This window comes from Hakea prostrata, chromosome 8 (genome assembly GCF_041222555.1).
Source record: "Hakea prostrata isolate BN-2017 chromosome 8, UWA_Hpros_2, whole genome shotgun sequence".
Lineage (NCBI taxonomy): Eukaryota > Viridiplantae > Streptophyta > Magnoliopsida > Proteales > Proteaceae > Hakea > Hakea prostrata.
In genome coordinates, this window is record NC_142607.1 from 7,878,794 (window position 1) to 7,890,599 (window position 11,806).

The 11,806-nt window shown below is 38.4% G+C and overlaps 1 protein-coding gene across 1 annotated transcript; it reads left to right on the top strand.

Annotated features, from left to right (window-relative positions):
- Window positions 1–2,669: 2,669 nt before the first annotated feature.
- Window positions 2,670–11,457, top strand: LOC149006613 (uncharacterized). Its single transcript, XM_089166920.1, has 3 exons — window positions 2,670–3,279; window positions 3,676–3,737; window positions 10,229–11,457. Exons 2-3 carry the CDS (start codon window positions 3,695–3,697, stop codon window positions 10,882–10,884), a joined length of 699 nt encoding a protein of 232 aa, XP_089023046.1. The 5' UTR covers window positions 2,670–3,279; window positions 3,676–3,694; the 3' UTR covers window positions 10,885–11,457.
- The last annotated feature ends 349 nt before the right edge of the window (window positions 11,458–11,806 follow it).

Consider the following 11,806-nt stretch of genomic DNA (forward strand, 5'->3'; position numbering starts at 1 on the left):
AAGAAACTTGAAGACAACAATAATGAAGGCTCAGCTCGAATTATGGCATTAACAGCACTGATCGAGGTTATGCAGGATTTTGACAACTCACAATCTCAGAAAATCCCATTGGAATTGGAGGTTGCAGGAGAAAGACAAGAGGCTGCAGGAAGACAGACTCAGGAGAACAAGAACATAGATTTTACCAGGCTGCTTTCAGATATGCAGAATTTGCTGAAAGAACATGAGGGTGAAATCTGCAAGTTAACTATAGAATATAAACAATTGGAAGATCTGAATCGGAAATCACTGAGTAATAGTCAGGAGGTGGACAAAAAGATCAGACATACGGAAGGTAAATACCTGTGAAACATGGTTTCTAGAAATGAGGTGATTGGAGTAATCACTAGGGAGTCTGAGAAGGAGAAAAAAAGAGGAGAACATGGAAAACAAGTCAAAGCTGAATTGAAAGAAGAGTCGGAAAAACTGAAAGCTAATCAAGAAGACCTTCAGGTAAGGCATAAGTCAGAATTAGAGAAGTTGGTTGCATTCATAGAGAAGCAGAGGCAAACCATTGAGCAGTCGTTGAAAATTCATATAGAGAAGCAGAGAGAAGTCAAGAAAGGGCGGGAGCTAGAGTCAGAGATAAGCAACAGGGAAGTAGAGGAGGATAAACTGTTGATCAGTGTAGCTTTATTGCAGAAGCAGGCGGGAGAACTGGTGAAGACACTCAGAGAAAGAAGATAGGATGCCCAGTTTGGAGGAAGAGAAGAAAGAAGTGATAATGCAGTAGTGTCTTTGGGTTGGCTACCTCCTTGTCCAAATTGATTATCTGGAGCGATTGTTTATCAAAATAAAGAGTAAGCAACCAATGGATGTTTTCATTTCTTCCAAATTGTTCATTTTGTCCAATATAATTCAGGGGATTTTTCAATTGAATTCAAGCTTCCAGGCTAGTCTGTTCTTACAGGTCCAAAGTCTACTGGACTTACATATCATTAAATCCTCCCCTTTGATTATGAGTGAGCATATATGGATGATGGATGAATGATGTGTTAATACTGATTTGAACCTTAAACTTGGCACCTTCAAGCTCTACTCTTTGTGGTTCCCTCACCTGCATGGTTCTCTTGATTTTCAAGGACACCATACCAAGTCATTCTCATCTATAATTTTGTCACCTAAAAATATGCAATAAATCTCAGGATTGAGACATAAATAGTCTGCTTATTTATCAAGAGTTCCAATGCAAAGAGTTCATCCTTTCATGCTGAAATTTATCTTTCTAACATATAATGATTGCTTTCAACTCGACTACATAAAAATACAAGGGGAGCAAACCAAGCACCCAATACTTTTCTCCAAAAGTTAGTGAACATTACAGGCCATTTCACTTAATACAAGACTAAAACAGAAAACCCAGCATTTTTTTTTCCTGGAAGTATTGCACAGTATTGCACGACATAACTTTTATTGCTGTGAATGCTTTCAGGTTAATCAGATTGCCCAAGCTTTTAACAACATTCCCACAAAGTTCCAAGACAGAACAGTGGCAAGCACTTTGGTCTTCATGATTGATTTCTATAGAATTTCAGCAGAAAACCTGATGTAGACAACAAGAATCATTTATTCTATCTCTGAAGAGACTCCTTTAGGGCCTGTTTGGTTACATGAGTTTGGAGATTTCAAATATATAGAGATTTCAAATCTATGGAGTCATAATTTATAAAATTAAATGTTTGGTTGTGGAATGAAATCTGTGGATTCATCCTAAAAAACTATTTGATTGACGTGATTTTTGTGAATGTGCAAATGTATAGCTTTTTTGAAATCTCTGGATTTCACCATTTACCCATAAATCTACAGATTCACGTTTTTAGTGTAAAAAGGTGAATCTCTAGATTTCAAGAATCTAGAGATTTTTACAACCAAACGGGTATAATTTTCAGATTCATGAATCCAGAGATTTGAAATCTCTGGATTCATGTAACCAAACAGGCCCTTAATACATTGATTAACGATTTCCATAGACCTCAAAAGAAGACTCATATGATTTTCATGTAGCTGGAATTTATAGCACCTATATTGAGGTGCTTTGTAGCTGGAAATTCTTTCTAAAGCCCTTGCTGAGAGCTCATGTGGATCTTTTTCACCCAAATTGAAAGTTATGACTACCATTTCAGCTTAGAACTAAAGAGGCTACCAAATGGACAGGTTCTGGCATATCTCCTAATAAAATGTTTCCTTAAAAACAGCACTTTGAGGTTTGATGGTAACCTGATTTTACTGGTCAAATGCAATTTGAAACCCAGTTCGGATCTTCTACCTTTAAATAAGGACAGTGACCATTGTCAGATTGGTTCTTCAAGATGATAATGGCACTATCTGGAACTATAATAATCCGTTAGCAAGATTTATTACAGCCAGGATAATAAACTCCTATTGCTAGAAAACTGCTGGGCTTTTAAATAAAGATGGAAGGATAAAATGTCCCCGTGAAAAATTTTCATCTAAGCACAAGAACCCCAAACCTAAGAGCAACATTTATAGGGGTTTGGATCTTGCATTTCTAGGAGTCACTGCACACATACTAGATAGTATATACTTTAAACATGAGTCACATGACGGGAGAAATACAAACATCTAGCCAATTAAAGGATCACATATTCAATGAAGATTTGTTGGAAATATGTTATATAATATGTGTAACAGGGGGTTTAGATTACTTACCTAATTTGTAGAGAAACCCATTCGACTAATTTGACGAAAAAAGGTATATAAGCAGTAACAGCATCATCAACCTTTAAAACCAATTGCCATTCTGGGCTCAACCACTCGCTGTTGTCAATGGGTTTTGGTTTGATTGTTTTTCTTTTCTCATAAGCAAGTCAGAATTCTTGATTGAAAGATGCTGGTTCTTAGTGTTTTGGTTCATTTACTTCTCCGTCTCCGGGAATCTTTGGTAGGTTCATTCTTAGTTTTTGCCTGAAAATTTTCCCGTATCTTCAATCTCATCAGTGATTTCCTGGATTCTTGGTCCAATACCTACTTATTTCAATAGAAATTATTAGTCTCAGTAAGATTCACAGTTTCGTGCACCGTCCGTTGCTTTCCCTTTCAAATTTATTGATGCACTGGTCCTCAGAGTGAAATAAAATATGACCTAAGCTTCGAACTATATGACATGGAGCCGAGTGTTGTTGTTTCTGGTTTTCCTTTTCTTTCCCCTGTTCTACAGCAGCGCTAAAATTAGCATCCAGCGTCAGAGATACCTCATGGAACAGAAAGATAAAGGCGCAGGTGAGCTTTCCATGTTCATCCCATGACTCATATTTTATCCCATTTAGAAGCTTTTCATTTTATCTTATTATTATCATTTCAAGATTTCATCACTGTTATGCGCCTGTAAGAACAGAAAAGAACCATTGTAGGGTTAATTTTCCAGCAGTCCATTTGGTTTGTTCTCCTGATTGAATCTCTTCTGTTTGTTCTCTTGGATTAACTGCTATTCTGGTTTTATGCATTACTTGTTTGTATCCAAGTTGCACAGTTTATCCTTTCTTTGAAACTTTGAATTTCAATTGTGATTTTTTGATTGAGACTTATTATCTGTTCTTTCAGAACTTAAGTTTCTCATCTCATTTTACCTAACTTGATTTATAGTCAGTAACAGACTAAGAAGCATTTCTATTGCAGATACTATAATAAAGTGAACATGATCTTGGAGCTTACCAAAGATGCAGCAGAAAAGGCTCCAGGTGAGTCTTCACTCATCGTCCCAGAACTCATCTCTTACCCCATTTAGAAGCTTATCTTTTTTTCTTCTTATTATTATTTCAACATTCTCTCAGTGTTATGATTTTGTAAACACAAAAAACAAAAAGTGTATGGTTTGGAACTCCCTCCCCCACCCCTCTCATCCCACACTGAGGACCGCATTACATGGCTTCATTCCCTTTCTACCTCTTTTTCCACTGCCTCGGCTTGGAGCCTCCTTAGAACCCCCTCCCCCCCGGTCCCATGGTGTTAGCTTGTTTGGTTTAAAGGCCACATCCCTCGCCACTCCCTAACTCTTTGGAGAACCCTCAACCTTGCCCTACCAACCCAAGCATTTCTCATTAGCTGCCACATCCCCACTAGCCCCAATTGTACCCTTTATTGGAATAGTTCAGAGGACCTTGACCATCTCTTTTTTTGTTGCACGCTCTCTCACTCTATGTCGACCCTAGCCCTGGCCTCCATTTGGCCTAGATTGCGACGTTCATTTGGCTTTGCTCTAGACTGGAAATGGATCCTGAGAAACTTTGCCTGTGTCACTATCTGTGACCAAGTGGGTGAGCTTGTCTTTGCCACCATTATCCACCATCTTTGGTGGGAACGCAACTTGAGAAGATGGACTTCCAAATCCCGATCCCGAGATATGATTTGGATTTACATGGTGGGAGATCTCACGAGATATCTCGCTATTTATGAATAGCGAGACGAGATCTCAAGCGAGATTTGAGAGATGGCAGATCTCGCTCGAGATTTCGCCTTCTCGCGATATCTCACCGAGATATTGGCGAGATCTCGCCAACGGCCACTTTTTGGCTGCCTTAGGGGCTTTAAAAAGGCACTGTCTCGCTCTGAGAGAGGCATATTTCGCCTCTCTCTCTCTCCTCTATCTAGTCGGAAGCCCAAAATTGGCCGGAAAACTCGATTATTGGCCTGAATTTGGCCGGAATTTGTTGGGGATTCAACATAGCAACATCATCTGCTCATCTACAACAACAAATTCAAGCATATTTCAAGTGATTCAAGCCTATTTCAAGTGTTGTTCAAGAAATGTAAGATTTTCCCCCAAATTTGAATTTTTTCAAATACAAGGTTCTACAATGGTTGTATGAGTGTGGTATAAATATATGTTGATGATCAAGCTTTGATCTACACTTTCAGGGAAAAAAATGTTAATTTTCTGTTATTAAATTTTTTTTTTGAATTTTCGTATTTAAAAAATATATTATCTAAAAAATTAAAATTAAAGATTATAAATAAATACTTATGATATGAATGTGATTATTATTTATGTTAAACTACATTTAGAGGGCTACAATCTCATGTATTAATATTTTGATTATCATGCTTGCTGTATTTATTTTTATTTTTTTATTTAAATAATTAAATAAAATAATTATGAAAATAATATTTTTTTACAAAATTATATATATAGTTTTTAAATGATTCTTATATTATGTAGTTTATTTTAAAAATACAAACATGTCTTATTGAGCATTGTATATATGTTATTTTAAAACAAAGTGTGTGTTTTGTTGTTTTATAAATTATTTTTACATAAAATAATTATAAAAAATAATATGTTATTAAAAATTTATCTGTTTGTTTTTTAAAATGATGCTCATATTAAGTAGTTTATTTTTAAAATACAAACATGTTTGTTTGAGCATTGTATATGTGTTATCTTAGAACAAAGTGTGTGTTTTGTTGTTTTATAAATTGTTTTTATGTATCTAAAAATTATTCTAATGATTATTTGGGAACATTCATGTATGTATTTCAGACTTTCAGTGCTGTACATTTGAATCTTAAATGGCAACTAGTGGGTGTGGCGGCACTGGTAGTGGGACTCAGGACATTGCTTGGCAACATGGGGATCCACTGACTGTTGACAAGAAGAAATCTTGATGCAAGTATTGCCTCAAGACTTTGAATTATGGTGGTTCAACGAGATTAAAGCAACATTTGGCTGGTGGTTACAAAGATGTTTCCAAGTGTCCCAAGGTTCCTTATGAAGTGCAAAAAGCAATTGTAGCAACTTTAAGGGGAGGGAAACAAAGAAAGGACGAGATGGCACAAAAGCAAAGGGAATTTGAGGATACAGTGCTATCTAGACCTATTCTTGATGTTGATGAGGAGTCAAACGACGATGAAGAGAGGAGGAGGGTTATGGGTGTTGAGTCACGAGCCGAATGGAGACAAATGAAGGTTGCAATGGAAGCTAGCAGACAGTCCGTACATGCTGAGAGTGTGAGGCAATATGAACAAACAAAGGGAGCAGGTGGTTCAGGATCAAGGGCATCCATGCCACCTAGACATAGTTTTCAGGGAACTGAAACTGAGAGGACCGAAAGGAGGAGGAGGAAGACTAGACATTATGATTCCACATTTGACCAAGACCCCTCCCTCTTCAACCAACAAGACATCTATCAAAGAAGCATTCCATATATGTTTGCTGGAGGTAGAGAAGGCAAGAGGGAGGAGGAAGCTAAGTTGGCAATCAGCAAATTCATGCTCTACAACAACATTGCAACCAATATAAAACACCATACTATCAGGGGATGATCAATGCAGTTGCTAGGGCAGGTGTAGGGGTTAAAGGCCCAAGTGCTTGGGAACTAATGAATAAATATTTACCCAAGGTAAAGCAGGAGGTGGATGAATACATTGGTTCATTAAAGGAAAAGTGGAGTACATATGGTGTTACTGTGATGGATGATGGATGGACTGGTCCTACTAGACAGTCCATCATTAATTTCATATCAAGCTGCAATGGAAAGACAACCTTCCTTAAGTTAGTGGATGCCTCAGATAAGATCAAAGATGCTGACTACCTTTACAAGCTTCTTAGGGAGGTGGTCTTCGAGGTAGGGCCAAAGAATGTTGTCCAAATTATCACAGATAATGGTGCTAACTTAAAAAAAGCTGGAGAAATGTTGATGAGGAACAAGAGCAGCAGGATCCACCTCTTTTGGACACCATGTGCAGCTCATTCGATTGATCTTATGTTGAAGGACTTGGGGAAAAGAAAGTCAATCAATACTGTGGTTTAGAGGGCTAGAAGTGTTAGTAATTTTATTTATAACCATGATTATGTGCTGAAGATGATGAGGAACCATGTAAGGGTGATCTAGTTAGACCTTGATTGACTAGATTCGCTACTAACTATGTAGCTCTGAAAAGCTTCCAGAAGAAAGTGGTGCGTCTTCGGCACATGTTTGCTAGTGAGGAGTGGTTTGGTTGGCGTGGATCTATCCATCCTGATGCAGTACTAGCCCAACAAACCATTGCTGATGATTCCTTTTGGAGGCAGATGGTGGATTCGGAGAAGAAGCCCACAATGCCACATATATATGCTGTCCTCCAGCAAATGAAAGAGTTGGTTAGAGCTGCTGCCCCTAGCTCCTTTAAATCCTACTAGAGGATCATCTATAATAGATGGGAGATGCACTTGATGCATCCTTTGCACTTGGCTGTTGAACCACTTTTAAGTCTTTAAGTTTTTGTTGTATACTTTAATTTACATTCTTTATTTGTTATAACTTATAATTTATAAACAAGTAAACAACCAAATCACTAAGTCACTAACCAAATTTTTTATTTCCATAATGCAAGTTTACTACCTCAACCCAAAATACCATTACAATAATGATCTGGGGCTTGATGTGAAGTTGATGACTGCGGTGCAAGAGGTGGTGGAGAAGCTTGTGTCAAATCCCGTCATGCAAGGGACAATTAATGGAGAGGATAGAACTTATTCAATTGTTTCTTCAACTTCTTGCATTAGTGCATTAAGCATATACATAATACAATAATTGAAGAATTGGTGTACAGATCAGGGAGTTCAGGGATGCCTCTAGGAGTTTTGGAAAGCCTTCTACAGTTGCAATTAGGCAAAAAACTGATCCTGGCAAATAGTCCACTACTCTATAAGTTATTAAGTCTATAGACTATAACTTTATAAATGATAACTGATAAGTTATATAAATATAAAGATTTACTTGCCTAATGCATTCTTTTTTTTGGTTATGCAGCTGATTGGTGGGTGCTATATGGAACTAGTGTGCCAAATCTCAGGGACATAGCAATTAAAGTACTCTCACAAACTTGCTCATTTTTTAGTTGCGAGAGGAACTGGAGCACCTTTTTGCTAATCCATAGTAACGTACGGAACAGATTGGGGAGTAAAAGGCTCGAGGACTTAGTGTATGTGCATTACAACATGAGATTGAGAGTAGGGCACATACAAGATGATATAGATGACGACAATCGTGAACCGATTGAGTTGACTGATGTATTCCAGAGTCCCCCGCAGAAGATGAGGAAGATGATGTCATATATCAATGGGTTAGGGATCGAGGTGGCCCAGTGCTGGATGGGCCAGGAGGGCAGCCGGATCCTACCATTGCTGCTGCTATGGGCTTAGATGTTGTGGTTGAGCATGTATCTTTTGATGAGGGTCAGGCTGCTGCAGCGGCATCAGAAGGACGACCAACTGTACCATTTGAGGAGCCACCTGGTCGACTTGAAATAACTGAGGTGACAACTAGTAATGGGGATTCAGAGGATGCCGATGATACCAGAGGGCCAAGGCCTAAGTCAGCCATCGAGTTCAAGTCATGGAGGTAGTCGGGCTGGTCGTGTTTCTGGTGGAAGTCAGCATCAACAAAGGGAGTCACCTCCACCAGGTCCGAGTCATCCGACACATGCGACCCACAGTTCCCCTATCTCTTTGACTTATACTAGGAGTAGGCAGACCAAACCAGGGGCATTGGCAACCCATTGATGATGCGAGCATACATGATCTTGAATTGAACATGGGAAGCATGAGCCTAGATCATGGTCAGAGTGATTCACAACAGCAGAGTTTGGACAGTTGGCAGTCATTGGGGTACCAATACGGGGATCACAGCACCGGGTCAAATTACAGTGGGTATTCTTCTTATGGAGGTCATACTATTCCTCAAGACCCTGCACCTGGAGAGTACACATATGGGAGTGAAGGTGGGTTGTTAACTGAGTGGTTTAGAAACCCCTACCCAGATACTCAAAAACAATATGAACAACAACAAGAACAATGGCTCTTTCACCCACCCACGATTGACGGTTATTCCAGAGTGCTATTCCTCCAGTATTTTGACATTGAGACATATCAGTTCCATATAAATCGATATGTGACATACTTCAGTGATGGATTGACTTGGGAGTCATATGTTGCCACCGTTCAGAATCAATTGATGAAGAATGTTGAGTGATACTCATACTCTTAGTCTTAGTCTTGTAAGTTGTAAGTTGTAATCTTCTTATTCTTATGGTTGTAAAATTTTGAAGACATTTAAGTATTTAACAATTTATTACTTTGAATCTTTGATAGTGTGAACTTTGATCACTTGTTGACTTGAATACTTGATGTGTAATGTTATTGTATTTGATACTTGATAGTTGATAGTTGATAAAGGATAACTCATTAACTTGAATTACTTGATATCTTTACATTATAATATTACATGTTGTCTCTGTCTCTCTGACTCTCTAAGACTCTAAGAGACTAAGACTCTAAGTCTCTAACCTTGCATTTCACAGAATTTCGGTTTTACACATAGGATCGACTTAGGAGACATAATTAGGGTTATTTTCTCACAATCTAAGGCCACCACTGTGTTCAAAAGGCCTTAAATAGGCTAAATACCAAGTTTCAGCCCAACCAGAGCCCTAAAACCCACTAAGATGGGCCACCGAGACTACCGCCATTTTTTTGGTAGATCTCGACCGAGATCTCACCATCTCGGTCGAGATCTCGCTTTTCTTGAGTGGCGAGATCTCGCTCGAGAGCGAGATCTCCCACCATTTTGGAATGCCATCTATTTTTATGTTTCGTCGAGACTTCGCTCTCTTCCCCACCCCCACATGTTGTTGATTCTCCAAGAAATAGGCTGATTGTTAGTTCTTGGAGTCTATCTTCTCCTTTCCAGTCTCCTCCTTGACTGGTTTTCTCCCCCCCCCCCCCATCTTTTCCCCTTTGTACATGTTCTTTTGTTTGCTTCCAGTAATTTAATTTATTATTCACCCAAAAAAAAAGGTGCATGGTCGGGTTTCCAGCACTCCCAAGAGAGACATTTTGCCGGCAAACTAACATTACCTGAGTGCATGGTGGAAGTACTCTCTTTTATTTTCTGTTACTTCTTTGCTGAACATTATGGCTAATATTTTTATTTCAAGTTTTGTAATTTTGGTAGGATGTATTACACTCAACTGATTGAATCTCTTCTGTTCTATTGGATAACTTTCACTGTGATTTTATACATTACTTGCTTGTTTTTGTCCAATTTTCATAGTTTATCTTTTCCCAGGGAACTTTGAATTTCAATTGTAATTCTTTGCTTGAATTACCATTTTGATTCTTTGTCCAGAATTTGTTAATGGCATACTCTTTATTAGTTTTAAGATTGAGACATATTGTTTGTTCTTACTACAGAGTTAAAGGAGAAATTTGGTGATCAAGAAGAAAAAGATGGTGAACTAGTTTATCAACTAGTTCCAGATCAGTTTTCTGTTTGGATCATTCTTCCAATGGGAAAGCCAGTGAAAACAGAAAATGTAGAACTGAGCTTCAAAAGTGGGAGGGAAGTGTTAGACAAGGAGCTTGAAGCTGCAGATGACCAAGTGATTGACTTTCAACCAGAGGTGGACTCTCTATTGACACATAAGGGTGTACTGGGACCACAGATCGAAATTAAGAATCATGAGGCACAGAGATTCAGGGAAGAAAACCAGGTAGTGCAGCTCATGACAAGAGAGTTGGATGATCGGATTTCGGTCAGAGTATTACTGAAAGTACAACATGAGATGTCCAGTCTCTTAAAGAAACTGGAAGATAGCAAGAATGAAGAGTCACTTCAATTTATGGCTTCAACGGCACAGGTCAAGGATGTACAGGAATTGGGCTCCTCACACTCCCAGAAAATCCCATCAGAACCACAGGTTGCAGGAGAAAGACAAGAAGCTACAGGAAGACAGATTCAGGAAAATAAGAACATGGAGATAGCTAGGAAGCTTTTCGATATGCAGAAGTTGCTGAATAAACATGAAGATAAGAGTCAGCAAGTTAACTATAGAATGCAAACAACTTGAAGATCTGAATCAGGAATCACTGAATTATAGCCAGGAAATGGACAGAAATATCAAACACAAAGAACAACTGTACTTGAGAGACATAGCTGTTGAAGATGAGATGATTGAGTTTTTCAGAAGGGAGCCTGAGAGGGAGAACAGAAAAGTAAGATTTAGAAAAGAAATAATCACTGAATTGCAAACAAGGGTTGGAAAAAATGAAAGCTAAGCATAAAGATCTCCAGGAAAGGCACAAGTCGGAATTAGAAAAGGCTGTTGCCATGGTAGAGAGGCAGCGTCAGATCATCAAACTGTTGAGGGGAATTCAAGAAGAGAATCGGGGACACTCAGAGAAAGAAGATAAGGTGCTTAGCTTTGAGCAAGAGAATAAGAAGTGATTAGGCAGTTGGGCATTTGGATTGGGTTGCAAATTTGATGCTTGGTTTTCTGGAGAAATTGTTCATTAATACAAAAATAAGAAACTAGAGGACTACTTTAGTGTTTCATTTCTTCCTTGTGATTCTTCGTGGATCTAGTCCAATCAGTTTGTCATTGTCGAAATCTTCATTCTTTCCAATATCTCAGGGGATTGGTCAATTGAATTGTGAGTAGTAAAAAATTAGGTAATTCAATATATGTAGCATGTGTTAGGATTTTTCATTGATTAGGAATCCTAATAGCCCATCTGTTAGGTTACGATCAAAGTTTGGAACCAATTAGCTTTTTCATCTGTTTTAATCTAGATCTCTTAGAACAGACCAATTGACACCCTCACCTTTACATTCTTAATATATGGATGCGATGGACCAGAGCACAGATTAAAACATATATCAAGCAAGCCTCTTCTTAACAGCTCCAGCATCGACTGCACTTTTCATATTTATTGTTAAACCCCTTCCTTTCAATTATGAATGAGCTTATCTGGGTAATAGGTGAGTGATCA